Consider the following 23,902-nt stretch of genomic DNA (forward strand, 5'->3'; position numbering starts at 1 on the left):
AGAAAATGACTTTTTTTTTTAAGTGTTCAGCTGAGTTCATGGAAATGGGGACGGGGGTGATGCCATGCAGCCTCCGGCCAAAAGGCACTGTCTTACCTGACTTCTTACTTAACTGAACTTTGACTTGCAGCCCAAGAGAGGTCTCAGGGAGAGGAGGGCCAAATGAGGAAACGCCTTGAAATGCCTTATAGATTACACCGGGGGCATTCTGCTGTGGTGCATTGCACCCTGGAACTGGATGTGTAAATTCTATAACAGTTGGGGGGGGGATGAGCCTACACTTAAGATTTGACAGTTTTGTGTCATGGGAATTCATGAATTCCATATACAAAATTACATATACCAAATACTGTAATTCATAGCTCTGCTGAGCTGAAGGAAGGATCCAGGCTAAGAGGTGAGAAGAAATTCAAAGGGGCTTAAGATAAAACTTGCCTCTTTGTAGTCTCCCAGGTGACCCTGGTGATGGCAGCCACACCCACAGAACTTCTCACAGGTCTTATTTTCCTCCCTGTTTTCCCTTGGCTCAGAAGGCAGGTGCCTACTGTACCCTATAAATGTGAGGAGGAAACCCAGAGCACATCACATGGTTTGCGTCTGAACAAATCTCTGTCATCTGTGGAAATGACGTATCAGAAGATACATTTCCATTAAGAAATGGAGGGCCTAGAAGGAAGGAACTGGGCAGGGTTCTATATGGAACCCAAATTATTTGGACTTTCTTAGAAAGAACAAAGTTCTGTGAAAAGGAGACTCTGTAAACCCAGAGATGGCCCCAAAGACCAGGGCTTCTGGCCTGTTGAGAGCTGAGAAACAAGAGTGGACCTATTGGCATTTGATTAGTGCAGACCAGTTAATAAAATAGCCGAAAGAATACACAAAGAGAGGATGCACAAGAGGGCTCTGGGGGAAGGTAAGAGGATTAAAGCTGCAAAAACATTCCTCTAATGGATTTCTCAAACACACCAGCCCACAGGCAAGGGCAGGTGTCCTGTCAAACCATTTCCCCCTGAAACCCGATCCATTCTGCAGTGCGGCCTGTTAACCCCATTTGGAATTGAAGGGCCTGCCCCCTAGGCCCAGGGAGGCGCCCAGAGCAGCCCGGGGACTGGGCAAGAACCCGGCTTTGCAGACAAAGGGGCCTGGGAATAGGCTGGTTTCCTTCACTCGCAGCCAACTAGATCTCTGCATCTGCCTTATCTGGTGGCTCATTAGGCCATTACTAATCACACGTCTCCAGCCCGCCCCCCTCCCCAGTCTCCTTCCTGCCTAAAAGCACTAAAGAGGGGGTGCTCTGATTTTCAGATCCATCATCACTTTGTTACTCTGCCTGTGATCCCTTAGTGAAACTCAACTTTTGCTCTAGCAGCCAAATTGGATGCGTTTGTCTGGTGAAGCAACAGCTAAGGCTTAAGCTCAGGAGGAACAGGGCGGGGACAGGGCCAAGGATCGAACTACTGCTTATTTGTTTTGAAGCCAGGAAGGCAGGCCTGCCAGTAGGATGCCCAGCTCGGGTGTCCTCGGTCCTGCCCACATGGGCTGTTGTGCACATGTTGGCATCAGAACAGAGGGGCTGTCTGGCCACATGGCTGACCAGTGCCCAGCTTTGTGCCTCCCCCACTGCACAGCCTTCTGTCTCCAATTTAGCAGTTGTCAGAGGGTGCAGAAGGAGCCAAGGGGAACGAGGGGGGCGGCTGTGTTTTGTCGTGGTGGGTCGCTGAGGTGGGTGCATGGAGGAGTGCGTGCCTTGTTCCTGGATAAGCTCTCGATTACAATGGGGCAAGAGCCTGGGCCATTAACATGGAGATGGCATTCTGGTGCCAAACTCCTTTCTTTCTTGTAAAATGATCTGTTAGGTTTAAGTATATTTTTGCTTGAGGCAAATTTTCTTGGAATGAAATAAAGCAGAGGAGGAAAAAAAAAATTCAAACTCTTGGTGGAGTAGTTTTAGATTTATGGGACTGTGGAAGAGAGTGCTTCTTGGTGACAGGAATTTTCCACATGCCCCTGAGCGGACAGTTGCTCACAGCTCGCTTTCTGGGGAGCCTCCTGACTTGGCAGGTACAGCACACACTGTGCAGAGGAGGATTAAGGCCTTTGCATTGTTTAAGTGCATTGCTTTTGAAAAGCAGTTAGCAATATTTAGTCAGAACACACTGCACGCAGGCCATCCACCCTCTCCCGTAGTCCATATCTCCTTCCTCTCTGAGAAAACACACATCCGCTGTCTTGGCTGAGAAGCTCAGCCAGGACTGGACTCCATGATTTTGAGGGTCTAATGCAAAATGAAAATGTGGAGTCTCGTTCAAACTTGTTAAGAATTTGAAGACGGTGATGGAGCAGAGCATTAAAGTGAGCGCCGGCCCCTTCCATGCGCAGGGCCACGTGCAGCTGCACAGAGTGCACTCCCAGCAAGCTGGCCTTGGGCTCAGCCTTCCAAATTGTTCATTCATTCAGCAAGGATTTACAGAGCATTTGCTGTATCCTGAATACTGTGCAGTGGGGTTTGGGGCTGGGGTGTGGAGTGTAAAATCAATAGGCCGTCCCCTAGGAGTTCACAATTTACTTGGAGTCAGATTATCACATATACAAAGTTAAACAATGACGAGATAATTCTTTAAAAGCCCAGAAGGCTCTATACCCACCCAAAGGAAGCAATCCATAAGTGAGATCTCCCCTTGACCCCCAGATATCACTTGTTCAGCCCGGAAAGTAAAAGAGGGCGATAGAAATGAATGGGGGCAGTCTGTCTGTTTTTGCCATGCCACTGGTGAACAGCACGTATTTCCTACTCCACCTTCATTACCTATTTCACATCTCTTCTGTGACTCCAGAAGTAACCGCTCTAGAAGCAGTCTATTTTCATAATAACCATACTTAGGTAAAAGGTTCGTAGAAAATGTGTTGTGCTAGGCCTCTGTCCTTGAGCTTGCAGTGTAGACGAAACACAACTAGGAAATTTGAGTTCATAGGCAACATAAATGGGCATCTTGTACCTGATCTGAGGGTCCCAACTTCCAAGATAGTCCTTCATTCGGTCATTCAGCATTGACTGAGCATCTTCTTAGGCCAGGCCCTGGGTTAGGTTCAGAGGACACATATACAAACAAGACTTGGTCCCTGCCCCTAAAAAGTTCACACTCTAATATTGTAAACAGAGAGACAGTGATCCTTTCATAGAAACAAAAGGGCTTTCCTCTCCTGGCATGGCTTGTCTAAAAGCTTCTGGAAAGTTCCATTAAGTGGGAAACCTTCTGACCTCACTGCGTGCCTTGATCCCTGGGCTCTCCTGTGGTGACCGGAGTTTGTTTTTGGTAATTACCTCTTCTCTTTTGTGAGAAACCTGATTCCTGCCTGCTCCTGTTGCCTTCTTGCCTTCTGTGGGTCTCCCGGGGAAACAACACAGGCAGGTGGAGTCTTGCAGCAGAATTGCAGTAAAAGCTCTGATGGCGTCTGTTCTCAGGAGCTGAGCAGAATTTTTGGTATGGTCAGCATTCAGAGAGGGTGCCTCAAGGGCTTTCTAAGTACCTTTATGAGAGAGCGTCTGGGTAAATATTCTCATCTTTCTTATCTTAGTCCCCTTTCATTTTATGTCTTTTCTTTTAAATTCAACCACAGTCCTGAAAAACAAAATTGGAATGTTTTTTGCCCAAGTGTCCCATTTTGTTCAGCAACATCAGTGATTTGGCTCATACAAAGAGAGTTTTGTGGTTTGAACGGTTAGATTATTTGGGAAACATTCTGCTCTTGTTACAGATGGATCTCCATCCTCTCCCAGCTTAGATCCCAGTCTTGCCACCAAGCCAAGTCAGAAGAGACGGCCACCATGCTGTCAGACACCGCAGCCAGGTGTCAAGACCCTCAGCCCTCCCATATTCCACTGCCATTAGCCACACCGTGGAGACGTGTCTTTGCCTTAGAAAGCCCTCAGAGCACCCACAGATCCCGCACCCCCAGCCCCAAGGAAGGAATAGCCATGACAGAGAGTATAGCTCTGGGTAGCCTCAGCCTTCCTGTCACAACCATGTTTGGTGATTGAGCGGTATCTAGGGCCTGTCACTTTTACTGGGGATGTCAAAGAAGAACCAGGGAACTTGACTGAACTGGAAAGAAGAGATCACAATTCTCTGTCATCCTTCCCTTCCATCTCCATTAGCTGTGCCAGAGCATTTATGCCTTGATCAGTGACCCATCTCCTGCCAGGTTCAGTAGGGCCCCTGGGCCTGGCCAACTGGCCGCCATGTCTCAGAGTAACTAAAGAGGCCGGTCTGGGTCACAGGCATCTCCTTGTGGAATTCTTTACACAGTGTCCCCACTCTCCAGCTTATACATACCAAGTTGAACTCTCTTGCAGTGATGGAGACCACACATTCCATCCTGCAAACTCTTATAGACAACAGAAGGCTGGAGGAAGGACTTGGACCACCCCCAGAAAGCCCTCAGGGAGTGAGGCTCCTGCAGCTGTTTATCATGACTGAAGACACCACAGCATCTGCCCACCCTAAAATGGTGCTTTGTCTCTCTTCTCCATCGAGGCCCAGTTGGCACCTTCCCTTCTCTCCACAGACCTCCAGGACTTCAAGTTGGACGTGCAGCATGTGATTGAAGTAGATGAGGGGAACACAGCAGTCATTGCCTGCCACCTTCCTGAGAGCCACCCAAAAGCCCAGGTCCGATACAGTGTCAAACAAGAGTGGCTAGAGGCATCTAGAGGTGAGTGAGCAAGTGGGGAAGCTGACCACCTCTGCCTACTGCCTCCCCAACGCCCATCAACATGCCCTCCGCCCCCTCCTCACCTCACTGGTCAGCGGTCTTCTGCCTTGCTACATAGCCCTGTAGGATCCTAAAGGGATTGGTTTCCATAATGGAGGTCTTCTGCCCTGTTGAGAGGAATGTCTTCATCCTCTGAGGCTCTGGAAGATGTTGCTGAGCTGTCACCATTTGATCAAGGCTGTCAGCACAGGGTTCTGGATTCCCTGCCACCAGGCGCACACAGCAAGGCGGCTTGACAAACCCAGCCATCCGTGGGGCTGCAGGGTTGCCCAATGGGAGGTGGAGCTCTTTCCCATACAGCAGAGGAAGCTTGTCAGTGGGACTCGGGTTTTTCCCTCCCCATCTTCCTGGTAATGCGGCTGTCTCAGCTGTCTCGGCTGTCCTAGCTTCCTGCTCAGGCCACGGCGTACATGACAGCTGGGCTAGGAGAGGCCATTCTGTGGTCCACAGAATGCCAGGGAGGAGATGGGATGTCTCTCAAGATGAAAACAGCTTCTTCCCATAGTTGACCATTCACTGAAGGCCAAGTAGACCCTGCTTAACTGAACCCACAGCTCAAAATGTATTCCTTTTAGAATATTCTATAGATACTTAAATATTTTCATTAAATTTTTCTGGTTATAAAGGAATATATGTTCCTGTATTCCTATGAGGAATATATATGTTCACTATAGAAAATGCAGAAAACTATTTTTTGAAAGGGTAAAACCCCTAATCCTGCCATTCAGAAATAACTGGAGACTAAGAGGAATAGAGAATTAATCTCCATTGTCTCTAGCAGAAGCTTGGCTATAGCCTCTGGAGGAAGCCCCACAGGAATCAGGGGTTTTTCCCATTCTGTCAGGCATTAACTAAGCTGCTCATACCTGGGGCGGCCCAGTGACAGGCAGGCACCAGGCTCAGTGAACCCAGATTTCGGAGACACCAGGACCCCCCTGGGGCAGGCCAGGCCACCAGAGAGCTCAGAGCTGATGGCCAGTGCTTTGCCTACCAGGAAGCTGAACACCATCCCAATCACTGGGGCGTCCAAAAGCCACGGATCTGTCTCCTGTTGAAAGAAGCAGAACACAGCCCTGGGGCCAGGCCCCCATGGCATCCCTGGTCCCAAAGCAGACAAAGTCCAGCGAACCAGTGATGCAGAAGAAGGGTTTCAGTGACATTCATGGAGAAGGTGGTGGCTGGGAGTTAGAACATCCTCCCTGGTTGCAGAAATTCAATAGTGAGGTGGCTCAGAGCCGTGACTGTGACAGAGACTCATGGGAAATTATAAATTTATTTCCCTCCTTCCTGGTGGCTTACAGGAATGACCATCTCATCTCCCACGTGTACAGCATGGGCCCCTCAATCCTTACAGTGGCACTGAGGTGGCACATACCATACCGCTTTACAAATGCGGAAACAGGATCGAAGAGGTTAATCAGCTTGTCCAAAATCACACAGTGCATGGCAGATCCAAAGCTTAAGCCCAGGTCGGGCAGACCCCAAATCTTGCTTCCTTTCCACCCTACTCCCTTGAAAGTATAAAATGTTCTTTCATAGACCTATGTACTAACACAGGGGACTTAGCCAGTTTGTCAGCTGATTGATTAGTTTTACTCTCTGGCATTTCTGTCCCCCTTGATTTGAGGTTTTGGGGGAGAATAGCATTTTCCAGTTTGGGCTTATTGGGATTCAGGTGTACAGCTCATGGTTCCTGCCCTGCCTGCCCACTGGGAACTACCAGCTGCAGCGTTCTGGGCCAAACTCATCCCACCTCCCCTTCACCCTGCCGTTTTCTCAGATAACTACCTGATCATGCCGTCGGGAAACCTCCAGATTGTGAACGCGAGCCAGGAGGATGAGGGAATGTACAAGTGTGCTGCCTACAACCCAGTGACCCAGGAAGTGAAAACCTCGGGCTCCAGTGACAGGCTCCGCGTGCGCCGTAAGGGGCAGGGGGGGGGTCTCACTGATGGAAGGGGCTGGTCAGGCTGAGAAGGGAGGGGATTCAGCGGAGGGGGGGGCACAGGCCAGGCTCCAAGTCTGTGTTCTCTGAGGCGGGGGTGGGAGCCGTGGGGCTCGGGCCAGTGGGGTATCCAGGACTCAGATGGAGTGGGGTCCTCTCCCCTCTAGCGGCACGTGTCCCCTGCCTAGCTCCGGGGGTAGCTGTGCTTGCTGGTCCCTTTCTCCTGCCTATTGGGAGCTCTCCTTCACTGTGAGACTTCGAGAGCGGGGATCTGTTGGGATGTGGCTGCCGGCGCCGGACAGCCTGGTGCTCAGCAGCTGCCAGCACGTGCACGGGAAAGAGATGGCGCTTGTGCCTGTGTGAGGCCACAGGGCGAGCCTACACTGTGCGCCGCTGAGGTGTGCCCCACACCTCCCTCTGGTGATGGTCCGTGGGGGCCCCCACGCTCCCCCAGTTGGATGAAAACAACACGTGCCTTTGCCGAGCATTTCCTGGGGGCCAGGCACTTCTCTAGGCTTCCGGCTTATTCAGTGGGGGGACGTCTTATGTGAAGTTTGGTAGAGGCAGCACAGGGGCAGAGGTACCGTGTAGCTAATGAAGCCAAACCTCAGCAGTCCCTCAGCCACGGGATTTTGTATCTGTAGTTGTGCATTCTGGTTCTTAAAGAGGGCCTCCCAAGCTGTGTAAGTCTCAGGTCTTCCAAAACCCAGATCTGCCCCTGCTTGGCACCTAAAGCAGAATCGCACAGGCCAACGTGGAGGGAGGGGCCGCTGGAGGGCAACCTGCCTTCCAGTAAGTGCTATGCCGTTTCTCCCCCAGCGCTGGCAAAAGATCACTCCTTCCTTAGCTGAGCAGCCGAGCCAGAAGCTGATTTGCTTTGGGAACCTGTGATACTGTACAGCTAAGGAAGGAAATGCATGTCTTTAAACTGTGGGTCCCGCTCAGCAACGTGAGGTGCTCACACCATGCTGAGAACCGAGGCCTATGGGTGGTGTGGGGGATACCGTGGATCTTTGTCTCCTAGCTCATCCTTCGACTTGGGGTGCACTTGCTGAGTGCAAGCAGGAAAAGTCACCTACACCATTTGTTTCTCTGTCCGCCCCCTCATCTTTTTCTTTGCCAACATGCATAGTTATTCATACGTATGTTGTGTCGATGCTGCTATTCCAGTATATTACCTCATCTCTTACAACAGCTCTCTGCAGAAGGAGGGCCTTGTTTTTGATAAAGAAACCAAGGCCCAGGGGAATTCAGTAACTTGCCTCACTTTATGTAGGTCATAAGCCCCTGAGGGGCTGTTTGATTCCAAGTCCACACTGTCTGGGACTGCCTCCTGGGGCCTGGCCACCTAAGGCGGGACGGAGGGGATCCTCTGCACTGAGTCCTGGTCACACATGCTGCCCTTTACCTCCCGGCCCCTCCAGGTTCCACTGCCGAGGCTGCTCGCATCATCTACCCGCCAGAGGCCCAGACCATCATCGTCACCAAGGGCCAGAGTCTGATCCTGGAGTGTGTGGCCAGTGGGATCCCACCCCCACGGGTCACCTGGGCCAAGGATGGGTCCAGTGTCGCCGGCTACAACAAGACACGCTTCCTTCTGAGCAACCTCCTCATCGACGCCACAAGTGAGGAGGACTCAGGGACTTACCGCTGCATGGCCGACAACGGGGTTGGGGAGCCTGGTGCAGCAGTCATCCTTTATAACGTCCAAGTATTTGGTGAGTGTCTCCTGCAGACTTTCTTCTCCTCGGTCTTCTCTATTGTCGGTGGGCTTTTTCTAGATGCTCCTAACCCCAAGGCTCAGACAGGGTCAGGTGCCTTGTGAGAGGTCCCATGCCCAGTGAGTAGTGGAAGAGGACGGAGAGAGTTGGGCATGCTTGGATCCCAGGGGCCAGGGTACGGGCCTGGCATTTCTCTCTAGCCCTTTCGTGTCATGACTGACAGAAGAGACCCAAGAACCTTACCTTCCTTCTACCGACAGGGGGTGGAGGGACCCATTCCTGACTACAGATCCCTCCCCAGCCTGTCTGGTCCCGGACGGGAAGACCTCAGCCTTTCTTACCCCTGCTCTGGTTTCCTGGCAGAACCCCCTGAGGTCACCATGGAGCTGTCCCAGCTGATCATCCCATGGGGCCAGAGTGCCAAGCTCACCTGTGAGGTGCGTGGGAAGCCCCCGCCCTCTGTGCTATGGCTGAGGAATGCCGTGCCCCTTGCCTCTAGCCCGCGCCTCCGACTGTCTCGCGGGGCCCTGCGGGTGGTCAGCGTAGGGCCTGAGGACGAAGGCGTCTACCAGTGCATGGCTGAGAACGAAGTTGGGAGCGCCCATGCCGTGGTCCAGCTGAGGACCGCCAGGCCAGGTGAGTGCAGCCCAAAAGGCTGGAGATCTCAGCTGCACATTCACGGAGCTCTTTCCTCAACTGAAATCCAACTTAGAACCCCGATATATAAAATAGATAAAAGTGGCTTTTAGTTGTGAGTTTAAGCTTACATTAACTTATTTAAAAGTCAGAAGTGTACATTTTCGCTAGTGGAAGTGATTCGTTTTACTGTTGTATTTTTTAAAGGTTTTTTTTTTATTCATTTGAAAGAAAGGGAGAGCGAGTGCACGTGAGCAGGGGGAGGGGCGGAGGGGGAGGAAGAGGGAAAGAATCCCAAGGAGACTCCTCATTGAGCGCAGAGCCCAACTCGGGGCTCGATCCACAACCCCAAGATCATGACCTGAGCCAAAACCAAGAGTCGGACATTCAACCGACTGAGCCACCCATGCGCCCCTTTACTGTTGTATTTTTAAAAATGCTTTTTATTTTGTGGAATCTATGGGTTCCTAAGGTTCCGTGACATCCCGTAGAGTAAAGAAAAGCAGGTCTGTCTTTTTCAGCCTGATTCGTTTCAGTTGGTACCTGTACTGACTGATAAGTTACTATGTGCTCAGCACTGGACTAGATGGTGGGGGTGGTGCAAAGAAGCACAACAAAGATTCCACTTCCTCATGGAGGAGACCAAATTCACCAAGGGAGTAATTTGATAACGCTGAATCCACATGATCAGACGCCAACCTTCTGTGGCGCAGGAGGCCGGGGAGAGGAACTAGCACTGGCAGATGCTGCAGATGCCTCCTGAGGGGGCTGCTGCCTCTCCTGGCCTCTCGGATTCTCAGACGGGGTTACAACCGGCTTCCCGTCTCACATGCCAGGCTGCTGCAGTGGAGTAGGAAAAGGCTGCATGCTGCTAAGACCCCACAGTGAAGGGACATGTCCCCCACCCTGCAGTGGAGTAGGAAAAGGCTGCATGCTGCTAAGACCCCACAGTGAAGGGACATGTCCCCCACCCCAACAGAGGCGTAAGGAGGAAGGTGCAGCGTTCCTCGGGAGTAAACCGAACCATCACTTGAGGTGAGGCTAGTGCATGGGCTCAGGAAAACAAGCAGATTGCCGAGATGCCTGCCTGCCGCCCAGGGCCATGCCGAGAAGCCTGGGCACAGGGCGCCAGGCTGCCCATCTCTCCTGGCTGGGCAGTGATGCAGCCCTCTCTCTTCCCACAGAGCCTGGCTATGTGTGCAGTGGGCTGATGGTCACCTCAGGCTCTGAGCTGGGGGCTCTTCCTGTCCCCACAGGAAGACTCACTTGTCTCTGTCTTCTCCCTGGGGCCAACAATTCAGCCAATGACCAGGGGAACTAACATCCTCTTCCTTCCCTTCTCTTTCCTTCTTGGTCCTCCAGGTACAACCCTGAGGCCATGGCAGGACGCTAAGCTGGACACTGCCACCCCTTCCATGCTGCCCTCCAGACCTGGAAGCCCTGACCAGATGCTAAGGGGGAGCCCAGGGCTCCCAAAGCCCCTGACATCAGTGCAGCCAGCTTCCCCACAGTGCCCCGGAGAGAAGGGGCAGGTGGCTCCTGCCGAGGCGCCCATCATCCTTAGCTCACCCCGGACCTCCAAGACGGACTCCTATGAGCTGGTGTGGCGGCCTCGGCACGAGGGTGGCGGCCAGGCGCCAATCCTCTACTACGTGGTGAAACACCGCAAGGTATGGTGCCTGGCATTGTGCAGACCTCTCAGACCTGGGCAGGGGTTTCTGCCTGCTAGCCATCTCCCCTTGAGTTCCTGCAGCCTGGACCAGCAATCCCTACTGCTGCCCTTGACCTTCTGTCTCCTCCGCTGTACTTTCCTGCCACCTCCCAGGAAGTTGCTTGTGAGTTGAGGCATGTTGGGCCTCCCTAACAGGCCCAGGAAAAAGTCATGTGTGCTCCTTCAGGTTCTCTGCGAGCTGGTTTCCCAGAAGCTACCACCACCAACTTCTCCTCCCCGGGGGAGAGTGAACAGTCTCCCCGTTCACCATCACCTGCCCTCCCCCCTCCCTCTGTCATTTGTCGTTGATGTGGTTTTTTATTTTGTTTTTTAACCAAAGCAAGCTCCACTGGGCACATACCTGCAGGGACTCCACATGGCAAGCTAGCTGTAGGGCCAGGAAAACAAATATTTGTGAACAAGTGTTTTCTCTGAGGACTGTAAAATACCCCCTCAGTTTTCAGGATCCCTAATGGCTCGGCTTTGACAAGCGGGCGTTGGAGGTGAAAGCACATCATGTTGCTCAAACCTCAGCTGTTTCTCCCTTGACAGAAGGAGGGCTGTCCAGGTGGAGGTTTCGGGAGCTAACAGGGAGGGGACCTCTGGCTCTGGCAGGCTGTGGGGACAGCGGCCAGGCCATCGTCTTGGACACGGTGTCCTGTGAGGCAAGATAGGGCCGTGAGCTCACCTGCTGTTACCCCATAGGGAGAAGGGCATAAGGTTCCCTTTAAGAAATGTCCTGGAAGAGCATTTCTGTTCATCCCAGATGTGTGCTGCTTTTTCTAAGACCATTAGATAGTAGAAAATTATTGTTCTTCAATGGATTTTTTTTAAATGTTCTTCGATAATGTATTATAGGTGCTATATTTTATATACTAAAAGTATTTAGCAACTCTTCTCCCTCTCCAAAACCAAAAAAACAAACCCAGCCCTTTGCAGTGTGGCATGTTGGCTGGGCGGTAGCCCTTTCCCCTGCCCTGGACCCCGCCAGCCCCTCTCATTCTGTTCTTTCCCTCTGTGACCTTGGCTCAGGACAAGTCCGCAGACACACTGGCTCCTCGGGAAGACACCTGAGGCAAAACTGCCTCCTAGGTGGGGGTTGGGGTGCAATTTTTCACTAACACTCAGTCTGCTGGCCTCTTCATAGCCAGCCAGCAAAGCGGGTGAATGTATTTGTAACAAAAAGCTGCATTGTTCTGCCCAGTTTCTGGGGCAGGGCTGGTCCTAATCCTTGTTTCCCCATGTAACTAGACACCTCCATCTCGAGTTGTAGACAGAGATCAGGGCAGGCCAAATGCTCACAGTCCCCGGGAGACAAGAACCAGCAATGAGAACAAGAATCATATTTTTCAGGCCAATAGATGGCCATGGAACTGCTTTACCAAGAGGCAGGCTGGCAAAGGCCATGTGTGGTGATCCGGAAATGCCAGGTCGAGGCCGCGTTCACCCCGTGTGCGTGTGACAGTGACTAATGACCAGGCTATTCCTTAGTTTTGTTTTGGAGCCCAGGGGCAGCGTGAGGCCAGTGCCGGGAGGGCCAAGGGAGAAAAGGGGTACAGGGAAAGTGAGAGGGCCGTGCCCCCGCTGGGTCTGGCTTTGGTTAGGCTCCAGCCTCTGGGGCACTTGGGGCTGCTAGGTGGACACAGCCAAGACAGGAATTATGTCTTGCAAGCAGGGCCTTTTTCAAAGGACTAGCAGGTCTTAAGGATCGTCACACAAGAACGGATTTTGAAGGGAAAAATGAGTGTTTAGGTTGTGTTTCCAGCCCCTTCTCTTGCAGGAGACTGGGAATCACTCAGCTTATTTTCACTTTTTCCCATTCGTGAAGCCAGTTTCACTTCCTGCCGCATCTGCAGACCTTGGGCTACTGTGTCTGGGTTTCCAGTACTACTGAGGATTCACAGTTTGTAAAAACTTCTTCCCTTGGAACAAATCCAGGAAGTCAGACATAAATGAGCCCAGACCATCCCTGTCCCTTGAATAGAAGGTTTTGTTCTACTTCGGAATATTCTGCTTAGGGATAAGGGCTTTTCCTACCAGCTGTTTAATTCTTGAGCAAACCACAGCTCAGGTCCCTGCAGACTCTGTGAGATGTGCACTGTTGGCAGTTAAACCTTTTGTCCTGAAAGGTAGGGTAGGTGAGATGAAGCAGCCTCTCGACATCACCTGTCAGGGAGGGAGCCTGGGTTTTTTTATTTAAAGAGCTAGGAATTTGGGGCCATTAAAGGTTAATCCATAATAGTTACAATTCATCCACAGTTTTTAAGCACAAAGCAAGGCGTGAGGACAGGAGTGGAAAGAGGAGGATCAAAATGGCAGCAACCCACCGAGTGGAGGATGTGGGGCAAGTCCGGAGAAGGGGCCAGGCCCTCGCTGGGAACCTACTGTGTTCCAAGTTCAGTGCCTGACACTTTATATACATCATCTCGTTTAATCCTCAGAAAAAACTGAGAGCTTTTATTTGACTCCTTTTAGAAATGAAAACCTTAGGGATCAGAGAGGTTAGGGAACTGGCTCAGGGTTACACAGCTGGATTTAGAGACACAATCAGGATTTAAACCCAAGATTTTCTGGCTCCCAGACTTTCTTTCTTTCTAGGATGAGTTGCATATGATTATGAATGTGCCCTCTGGAGTCAAGTCATGATTTTTGCACTCACTAGCAAGGTAGCTGTAGGCAGATTACTCCTCTCTCCAAGCCTTGGCATTTGTGAAGCAGGAAAAAAACTAGCACCTGTCTCTTGGTCTGTTGTCATGAAAGCTCTTCATAGGGCCTGTAAAGTGCTTGCTTCCATGCTGAGCACACAGTAAGCACTCAGCAACTGAGATTCTTTCTACTGGTGCTGCTGCTTTTATCCTCCTAATCATCCTCCCAGAACATAAACTTAAGGGACTGTGTTTATTTGGTTTAAATAGAGCAAGGAGAAAAAAAGTTAAATGCGGAGGTTTTCGGAAATACAGATAGGAGGTGTTTGGAGAAATTCTCAGCTATAAGAGGCATGTCGACCCTCCCCGCTGAATTTTCTTTGATGGGATTGGTTAAATGAGGGACCAGGGAGCCTACTTCACTGTCCCAGTGAGGATAGAAGTTCCAGAGCCTGCAGGACCAGTCTGCGCTCAGCAGCACCACCCCTCCCCACACCCGGCCCACTGTCCTTCCCTTCCTTCTGCCCTGCTGGACTCCATTCTGCTTTTTCCACAAACCACGGCCAGTTTGGGCCAGTTCTGATACCAGCTACCTTCTTCAGCAGGTCACAAACTCCTCTGACAATTGGACCGTCTCCAGCATTGCAGCCAGCCAGCACCGCCTGACCCTCACCAGACTCGACCCTGGGAGTTTGTATGAAGTGGAGATGGCAGCTTACAACTGCGGAGGCGAAGGCCAGACAGCCATGGTCACCTTCCGAACTGGTAAGAGTCACACATTGCCCCCAGCTCGGGGCTTTGTGGGCCTGAGCAAATCCTGCCAGGCCCAGGAAGGGAAGCCCTGCTCACCTTGGCCCAGCTGTTCACCTTGAACTTGATCTTCCTTTCAGCTGTTGCCTCCCTGTGGTTTATGAGCCCAGGCTGAGGTCCTGTGTCTCATCAGGAGAGCTGCCAGCTGACCTCTCTGGCCACCGCCCCCCTTGCATACCCGTGTGTGTACCCACACACATGCACACACACACACACACACACACAGTCGCACGCTGGGGCCAGGCACAGTACCATAATGGTCAGGCAGAGCTAGGAATCCGACCACACTGCCAATGTCCTGTATGATTTGCATCACCCTGTTAGACACCCCCCAGCAGAGTCTCAGGCTCAAAGAACTCTCTGGAAAGGGAGACCTAATACATGCTCCCCCATCCGCTGGTTTCGATCCCATTTCCCTCCAGGACGGCGGCCCAAACCTGACGTCATGGCCAGCAAGGAGCAGCAGATCCAGAGAGACGACCCTGGAGCCAGCCCCCAGAGCAGCAGTCAGCCAGACCACGGCCGCCTCTCTCGTAAGCCCCCAGCAGCTCAGAGGGGCGGGAGCGAGCAGGAGTCAGGACTGGAACCAGGCCCACAGCCTCAGAAGGCTCCCTGCTGCAGGTGGAATGGGGTCTTGTTCCGTGGGTCCGGGAAGCCTTATGATATTTTCCTGGCATCTCCCCAGCCAACCCCAATAAGAAAACGTAGATTGGAGTTTTTCAAGTAAAATGTTAGTCTGACATGGGGGGGTAAGGATTGCTAACCCTGTGGGTCCAGACAGCACAGAGGAGAGAGCCACAGACTCTGGGCCCTCCACAGTCTGACATTGCAGAAGCATGGTTCTAGGGGCCCTAGCTCAAGGGCTTCTTCTGGGAGAAGGGGACCCCGGTAGCTCTGGAAGATCTGATACGGCCACCAGACGGGGAAGGTTGGTGGGGGCAGGTAACAGGCCCCAGTCAGGAACAGGCCAAGTCCAGTTGCAATACAACTACCTTATCGTGTCCCTCCTGCTTCCTTCTTCCCTCACATATGGTTTCCTCCAGCCCCTGAAGCTCCAGACAGGCCCACTATCTCCATGGCCTCTGAGACATCAGTGTATGTGACCTGGATTCCCCGTGGGAATGGTGGCTTCCCAATCCAGTCCTTCCGTGTGGAGTACAAGAAGCTAAAGAAAGTGGGGGACTGGATTCTGGCCACCAGTGCCATCCCTCCTTCCCGGCTCTCAGTGGAGATCACTGGCCTAGAGAAAGGTAGGGGTCTGGCCACTGTCCCACCTGGTCCTCCAGCTGTCCCCGACCCCTCAGAAAACAGTCAAAACTTTGGAGGCTCTTCTTTCTGCTGGTCTGCCCCCCACATCTTGCGTACATGGATGCTCTTGGTGGTGTCCCCTCCATCCTACAAACCCTTCCTTATCCTCCCTCTCTCCATAAGAGGTCCATAGCTCTCCCCTCTGTGGCTCCTTTCTGAAGAAGATGGGAGTTCTTGTGTCCTTTGGGGACTGGCGTTTGGGGAAGGGCTACCCAAAAGATCCCTCCAGGTTCTGGGTGTGCTGGGTGGGGGTGGGTCAGAAGTGTGTTTTCGAGCTCCTGGGTTCAAGTGAGTGTCTCTTACCAGGCACCTCCTACAAGTTCCGTGTCAGAGCTCTGAACATGCTGGGGGAGAGTGAGCCCAGCGCCCCCTCCCGGCCGTATGTGGTGTCGAGCTATAGTGGCCGTGTGTACGAGAGGCCTGTGGCTGGCCCTTACATCACCTTCACTGATGCTGTCAACGAGACCACCATCATGCTCAAGTGGATGGTAAGTGGCCTCGCCCAGAGTGCAACGGGGAGATGGGGCCTAGCTTCATGATGACAGGGGCTGGCTGCTGCAGCAGGAGCAGGAAGGAATCACTTTTCTGCCCTTCTAAGATCCTTCCCCTTAAGTGGCCACCCCCCAAGCCCCCCATACCTGGGAATTGAGCCAGAGAGCCTCATCCTTATGGTACCCAGGCAGGTTTAGAGGGGACTTACATCTTTGGAGAAATGGCCATTTCTGGTCTCCAAGAGCTGGGGGACCTTTAGGCTAAGTAACAAGTGATCTTACAGCCTTCCCCCAGAAAGCCTTGGAGATATCAGCAGAAGTATTTTCTAGGCTCCCTCAGTGAATTTTTAAACTCCAGGCTGGGGTAAAATTTCTATCCACCAGTGCTTCTATTCACATGATTTCTCTGCTCCATGGTCAACTTGTTTTTCTTCTCCATTCCCTGTAGTATATACCAGCAAGTAACAACAACACCCCAATCCATGGCTTTTATATCTATTATCGACCCACAGACAGTGACAATGATAGTGACTACAAGAAGGATATGGTGGAAGGTAAGCAGCACCTCAGGTGAAATGGTTTTCTCTGTTGGCAAGGGGGGCCTAGGTGTTGGTGAAAGCATAAAACCTGGGCTGGTGGGCCACAAAGCATCCGTGCGCATATCATGGACCCGTGCCATACCTAGGGTCATCAAGATCATAAACCCACATGCTTCCTTTCCTCCAGTGCTCCTCCGCCCCAGGGTGCCCTGCGGCATTCACAGCACCAGCCCAGACACACACACCCCTGTCCGAGTCCAACTGTGACTGGTTCCAGACAGACCAGATGCATATCACTACGTGTGACTTTCTTGCTTTGTTTTCCAGGGGATCGATACTGGCATTCCATCAGCCACCTGCAGCCAGAGACCTCCTACGACATTAAGATGCAGTGCTTCAATGAGGGCGGGGAGAGTGAGTTCAGCAACGTGATGATCTGCGAAACCAAAGGTGATTCTCTTTAGGCTCTCTGCTCTCCTCTTGCTATTTCTAGCCAGCTAGGACCAAGTCACTGTTCCATGTGGCAGGCTGGTAACTCTTCCCCATGAAGATGCCTTATTTTCTAAGTACTCCTAAACCTTGCCATTTTTAACCCTTCTGTTCATTTTCCTGGGCCTCAGGTATGAATAGGGTTGCCATCCTGATGGCTTCAAGGAAGTGGGGAATTAACTCATACATGATGAACTCATGGAATAGAACCCATCCTTAAGGTCAGAACTTTCTATAAACACTATAGTCCAATAACATTTGGTACTTACATTGGTTGGTTTACTGAATTTAACTACAATTCCATGGGGTAGGAAAGAAACTGAGCAAGTTCACTTAGCCAGTGAGGGGTGGAGCACACTTTGGGCCAAATTCATCTAACGACAAGCCTGGATTCTTTCTCTGCACTGAAGCATGTTAAACATCTCCACATAATAACTTGTTAATATTTGCACATTGGTCAAGTGGATAGATACCACCGTCTCCATTTTGCAAATATGGAAACGTCTAACGGAGGTATATTGCAAAGAACAGAATCAGGAGAGGATCACAAAGGAATAGGAATGGAGACAAAAAAGAATCCATTTTCCCGACATTGGCAACATTGTCTCTCTAGCTTTGCACTGCTTTCCTCCCCTATTCAGCAAAGGCGGAGTGCCCCCTGTGTGCACTCCCTGCCCGCTTCCCCCCTGTGCAGGGGAGGGGCTGGAAGTCCTGCAGCACGTGGCACACAGAGTGCCCGGGGCAAAGAGCAGAAGCTTCACCCCGGCTTCTAGGGCTTGAAGCTTCAGGTGGGTCTAGCCTGGGGGACAGGGCCTGCCTGCAAGTAGCGCCCAGGGGTTGGAGGGTGTGGCATCTAGAAGGAGAACGAGAGAGGGAATGCTCAGGGAAGGGCCCGGGGGGTCCGTGGGCATTGGATCATCAAGGACCCTGCGGCCGTGGGGTCGAGAGGGCTTCCTGGTGTCTCTGCAGGAGCGGGCTGGGGGAGAGCGCGGCGCCTGTGAAGTATGGGTGAAGAGAAGGGACGAGTTGGAGTCTGTCCTGAGGATGTGGGGGTAGGACCAGGGCCCGCTAGCACATCGGGGCCGGGGGAGAGTGAGGGGAGCTCAGAGTGAACTCAGAGTGAAGTGTCTAGCACAAAGTGCGCATGGATGACGTTGCCATTTATTGAAGTGGGGAAGCCAGAAGAGCAGCAGAGCCCAGGAGAAGGGAAGGAGCAAGGGGAACCACTCAGAGACTTCCTGGGGCTGATTCTTCCGAGACCCTGAAAGAGAAGCAGGTCTGTCGGCAGGGGAGGGCCCCGGGCACAGGGACTTGGCAGCCATCAGGACACAGGACAGAGTAGAGAGAGTGTGGCCTGAGAGGGTCGAGGAGGGCTGGCAGTTCTGAGAAGACAGAAAAAGGTAAGTGGCAACCTTCGGAGAGGTAGCGGGAGATCCCCAGCCGTGCTGTCAGGGTCGAGAGGCAGACGGCTGTGCACGGGAGTTAACAGGTCAGACGCAGCCCGCTACTAGCATGAGCCACAGGAGGAGTCGCCGTCGTGTTGGAGAAGTGGTGGTTCCCGGTTACTGAATGTCCTAGCGCGTCTCCCCACCTCCATCTCCCTGCTCTGTGGCCAGGCTCAGACCTAGGACTTTGCATCCCTTATCTGCCCAGGAATAGCAAATCCATGGGTAAATTCTGCCATTCCCAGTTCTTTTGCTGGTTTCATGCATTTTTTAAGAGATTTTCTTTATTTATTTGAGAGAGAGAGCAGGAATGGGGTGAGGGGCAGAGGGAGAAGCAGGCTCCCTACTGAGCAAGGAGCCCGATGTGGGGCTCGAGCCCAGGACCCTGGGATCATGACCTGAGCCGAAGGCAGACGCTTAACTGACTGAGCCACTCAGGTGCCCCTCATGCATTTTTTTTTTTTTTTAAAGATTTTCTTCCAAAAGTTCACCGGCTATTCTCTGAGAAAAGCCCTACACCTCTTCTGCCCAAAAGACCCAGTCTGATTCAGTCCTTGGCTCACAAATACCTCAGGTTGTGTTTTGAAATAGAAGGTTCAGTTCCCTTCAGCAATACCAAATCTCCCATTAGAGGCCAGTTTCATGCTGAGCTTGGACACCGCACTCATCTAATACAGAGTTTGAGGCACTGCCTTGTGAGTTTGACCCCATTTCCCAGTCCCACGGAATCAGGTTTGTTGTTGGTGCTGTTTTTTGTTTGTTGGGAGGGAAATGTCAAATAATCGATGCTGAAATGAGTTTTGTCCACAATTACAGCCCGGAAGTCTTCTGGTCAGCCTGGTCGGCTCCCACCCCCAACTCTGGCCCCACCTCAGCTGCCACCCCCGGAAACCGCAGAGCGGCCTGTGGGCACCGGGGCCATGGTGGCACGCTCCAGCGACCTGCCCTACCTGATTGTTGGGGTCGTCCTAGGCTCCATCGTCCTCATCATTGTCGCCTTCATCCCCTTCTGTTTGTGGAGGGCCTGGTCTAAGCAAAGTGAGTGAGTGACCCCACCTCGGCACCTCGGGGAGGAGCCCAGGGAGGGGAGGAGGCGCCCTGCTTCACATTCACTAGAGCGTAAGCTCCTGGGTCCCCCCACAGGGCTCAGAGAGAGAAAAATACGCCACGCCCAGGCCCTTTCCTCCCAGTTCATGGGCCTTGGCAGATGGAAAGCATGCAGTGGAAAGTGGTCTGTCTTCTCTGAGTCTCTGGAGCTCAGTACTTATCTGGCTCCAACTCCTTTCCATGTCTGAAGCTGCTGCTCTGACCACGTGTTCGTGTTGCAAATGGACCCCATGTCCTCCCTGCTGCTTCTCTGGGCCTGCGGATGCCTTGAGCTTCCCCTCTTAGCCTGTTACCCACTAATTTCTGCTTCAGATGGCAACACGTCTGGGCAACTTGCCTCATTTAAATATTGCTTCTGTTGGCTCACCACTTCTTGCCCCTGTATCTCCTCACCCTTCTCCCCACTGCAGAAAAGAGTTAAATGTTAGAAGTGGGTGACTGGAAGAATATTCGGAGAGAGAATATTCTCATCCCTGAGGCAGTGTCAGTTCCCTGCGTACCTCATTTTACCCAGTGTAGTCAGAAGTCTTCTGAGCTTTCTATGGTACTGGAGGCTGCCCTGGGCCTCCTTGGCCTAAGCATACCTCTGTCCTTCTGTCGTTCCAGAACATACCACAGACCTGGGTTTTCCTCGAAGTGCCCTTCTGTCCTCCTCCTGCCAATACACTATGGTACCACTGGGAAGAGTCCCAGGCCACCAGGCCAATGGGCAGCCCTACCTCAGTGGCACCAGTAGCCGGGCCTGTGCCAATGGGATCCACGGGAGCAGGGGCTGCCCTGCAGCTGCCCTGGGCTACCCAGGCATGAAAGCTCAGCAGCACTGCCCAGGGGTGCTTCAGCAGGTAACGTAATCCTGGGAATGTGGGCACATAGGTGCGGGCCAGCATAGGGGGGTTGTTGAGCTGCCTCCTGGGGCTTTTTCCCTTCCAGCCTCGAATCCTGGGCTGCCGGGTCTGGCTCTCTTTAGTCAGGAAGGAACGGCTCATTCTGTCGAACAGCGAACAGGAAAGCTACCTGGACCCTGATGTGACCTTTTTGTTACTCTTTCTTTTGAGCAGCAGGAAGACACCAGCGGCCCGCTAACGCAGACCATTCTTGACACCGGATATGACCCCCCCAGTCACCAGATTCCCAGGTAACCAGGCCTCTCCCATCCCTGCCTTCCGCTCCAGAGCTTTCTTTCCCAAAAGCTCCTCACACCCAGGCTCAGGCACTGAGGAGGGCCGGGGAGGGGGGCACATCTGACAACCCGCTCCGCCGGACTCGTCTCCTAAGGAGGTGTTGTGTTTGCAGTTATAATGCCCTTCCTGCTTTGCGGCATGGGTTGGCCTGTCAGAGTCCTGCCCTCGCTCGGCAGGCCAGAGCAGCCACATACAACTGGCTCGGTCCACAGGCCCCTCGACACCTGACTGCACATCCTTTCACGCACCCAGAACTTTCACAGAAAAAAATGGAAGTAGACTAGCATTACCCACGGAAGTGGTGGTATGGCAGCTCTTACTGTTCAAATGGTCAGCTCTGATGCCCTCAGACAGGGTGGTGAGCGGACAGGCCCACGCAGCCTCCACCTCACTTCTCCATCTGGTCTCGTGCCCGCAGGGGTCCCAAGTCTAGCCCAGACGAGGGCTCTTTCTTATATACACTGCCTGATGACTCAACTCACCTGCTGCTCCAGCCCCACCAAGACTGCCGCCGCCTCCAGGAGCAGCCCGCCGCCACAGGCCAGTCAGGCGCAAGGGACGTACCCCAGAGCCCTGGGCTGGAAGCCGCCTGGGACCCTCTTTTTCACCGAGGTTGGTGCCAGGGGCAGGGCAGGAAATTGCACAGGCTGGGGATGACATGAAGTAGGTGTCCATAACCCCACAGTGGCCTAGAGAGGGGGAGAGAACAGTCCTCAAAGGTGGTGTTAAGAGCCATCCAACAGCTTTTCTATGGGAGAGACAGGGAGCGAGCCCGTGGGGGCAAACCAGGTGGGGCCGGCTCTAAAAAGCTGAGAAAAGGACACATCCCCATTTCAGAGAAAGAAGCCCTTTTGGTCTCGGCATTTTAAGACCATTCACAAATTCCTACCGCCTCTCATCACACCAAGAGGCATTCTCTAATCACCCCAAATACCTTGCTTTGTTGGGTCTTGTCTCTTAATTAAGGAATGAGATGATATCAGCCATTAAGCAACTGAGTTCTCACATCACCCTCCTAACTCTGTGCTTCCACAGAGCCTTTTCTCCAGGGCCTCAGTGCACACCGCCTGCCCCACAGTCCTCCTTCGTGCCAGGCTCTTGGAAATCAGTGGACGCTTGGTTGGGGCCCATGCTGATTCGGACAATTGGCTAATGCTTCTTAGCTTCCATGGCATGAATGTCCGTTCGCATGCAGATCCTAGACTCTGTCTCTGGGAGATAAAATTCTAAGACAGCCACCTCCTAGAGCCAGACCCCAGCATCATCAAAACCGGACTCCATCTGGGGTGGGATGATTATGCCCAGAGACATCATATCAGAGGGATAGACTAGCAGCTTATGTCTGGAGAGAACAGGGCTCTCATCCACATTATGGGCTCAGCTACTTCATCTGCTCCAGGGTATAGGTTTAGTTGCTTGAGAGTCTCGGGGGTTCCCTCACTGAAATGTGTAGGTGGGACATGGGTAACAAGTGCCCCCCCCATGTCTCTGAGACCTGAGAACAGAAATGTCCTTGCCATAGTTACGTGTTTCTGCCTCTTTTAGGGCTAGTATAACCAACTCCCGTCACAGAGACTGGCCCAGTACCCTGAGCAACGGTCCCTGGTCAGTCTGGATTTTAATGTTTTCCATCTTTCTCTCCCCTCAGGGCCGCTGTGCTGCTTGGGCCTCGTACCGGTTGAAGAGGTGGACAGGCCTAATTCCTGCCAAGTGGGTGGAGGAGACTGGTGTTCCCAGCACCCCGCAGGGGCCTACATAGGGCAGGAACTTGGGATGCAGCTCTCCCCCAGCTCACCAGTGCATGTAGCTTTTGAAACACCACCTCCTACAATTTAGGCAGAAACCAATATCCCAGAAAGACTATATATTGTTTTTAAAAAGAGAAAATTGGTATTTATTTTTCTATAATAGCCATATTTATATATTTATGCACTTGTAAATAAATGTATATGTGTTTTTATAATTCTGGAGAGACACAGAGAATCCTACCCATTGAGGTTTGAGGGGGAAATCAAAGAAGCCCCCGTAACAGGATTCCACCTGGCAATGTAACACAGACTGAGGCGGCAGCCCTTCACTGAGCACCTCTGCCACCACCCAGGAGGCCGCACAAGGCCCCCAGAGAAGCTGCTGAGAGGACGAATCTTAGGCACACTGTCCATGACCAATGATGAGGGAAAAGCAAGGGCCCCGTCACAGGCTGGAGACACTCGTGAAGACGGCTGGACCGGGTACTACAGGAGACGTTTTCAGAAGATGCTCATGAGAATAGACTAAGATGTGTACAGTCCTATAAGTATTAACAAACCTTCCAGAATCAATAATCTGTGGCAACCTATCTCTGTAAAAACAAACACTGTAACTTCTAAATAAATGTTTAGTCTTCCCTGTAACCTTCAACTTAGTCACATATGAGTCAGCATCCTCTTTAGATGTTAGGATTCAGTTTGAGTATTTGAAGAAAATCTCCACTTGTGACATTTCAACTCTGTCAAGAGTCTGAGGGCTGGAAAAGGTAGCAGATGTCTAATTCTTTGTCTTTTTAAGTATTGTGTTAGTAACTGTTTAGTCCGAGAGGGAGACATTGTGAAGTAGTTAAGCAGATTCGCAGCTCTCTTACTGAATGGACTCGAGGTAAAGCTTTGGTCACAGAGATACGTGTGGAAGACGAAGTATATTCTCCAGAATGCCGTTTAGTTAAATGCTAGGCTGCATGTGCATGTGTGGTGCCTGGTAAAACTCACTCTTCTTTCCAAAGATAGACCAACATTGCCAGAGGAGTTGACCCACTAGTCATCTAAAATCAACATTTACTTACTTCCATACAACCACAGATCAACCTTTATACCTGCAACTGGCACTATCTAGAGGCTGAAGCTTTGCACTGAAAGCCCTAACACTCAGCCGTTCTCAGGAGGGAAATTGTGTGCTAGATTTCAGCAAAGGTGAGTTACAGATGCAATGCAGCCTGAGACTCTCAATCTGGTTACGAGTCCTGGGGCCAGACGCACTCCACCCTAGTCACCCGTGGGAAAAACCAGATTCTCGGACAAGTGCACCCTCTACTGGCCAGAAGAGATACCGGGCCTGCGCTTACCTTT

At 52.1% G+C, this 23,902-nt stretch overlaps 1 protein-coding gene across 2 annotated transcripts in view; it reads left to right on the forward strand.

Annotated features, from left to right (window-relative positions):
* Positions 1 to 23,185, forward strand: part of BOC (BOC cell adhesion associated, oncogene regulated) — a 69,847-nt gene extending 46,662 nt beyond the window's left edge. For both annotated transcript variants that reach the window (XM_021692521.1, XM_021692520.1), the window contains exons 5-20: positions 4,567 to 4,713; positions 6,554 to 6,697; positions 8,143 to 8,436; positions 8,803 to 9,075; positions 10,438 to 10,745; positions 14,037 to 14,196; positions 14,664 to 14,774; positions 15,285 to 15,491; positions 15,856 to 16,037; positions 16,489 to 16,594; positions 16,907 to 17,029; positions 19,330 to 19,551; positions 20,227 to 20,462; positions 20,679 to 20,755; positions 21,220 to 21,413; positions 22,450 to 23,185. In XM_021692521.1, the coding sequence (XP_021548196.1) occupies positions 4,567 to 4,713; positions 6,554 to 6,697; positions 8,143 to 8,436; positions 8,803 to 9,075; positions 10,438 to 10,745; positions 14,037 to 14,196; positions 14,664 to 14,774; positions 15,285 to 15,491; positions 15,856 to 16,037; positions 16,489 to 16,594; positions 16,907 to 17,029; positions 19,330 to 19,551; positions 20,227 to 20,462; positions 20,679 to 20,755; positions 21,220 to 21,413; positions 22,450 to 22,637 (2,972 nt within the window). In that variant the 3' untranslated portion in view covers positions 22,638 to 23,185. The remainder of the gene's footprint in view (positions 1 to 4,566; positions 4,714 to 6,553; positions 6,698 to 8,142; positions 8,437 to 8,802; positions 9,076 to 10,437; positions 10,746 to 14,036; positions 14,197 to 14,663; positions 14,775 to 15,284; positions 15,492 to 15,855; positions 16,038 to 16,488; positions 16,595 to 16,906; positions 17,030 to 19,329; positions 19,552 to 20,226; positions 20,463 to 20,678; positions 20,756 to 21,219; positions 21,414 to 22,449) is intronic.
* The last annotated feature ends 717 nt before the right edge of the window (positions 23,186 to 23,902 follow it).

The sequence above is a fragment of the Neomonachus schauinslandi genome, chromosome 1 (assembly GCF_002201575.2).
Source record: "Neomonachus schauinslandi chromosome 1, ASM220157v2, whole genome shotgun sequence".
Lineage (NCBI taxonomy): Eukaryota > Metazoa > Chordata > Mammalia > Carnivora > Phocidae > Neomonachus > Neomonachus schauinslandi.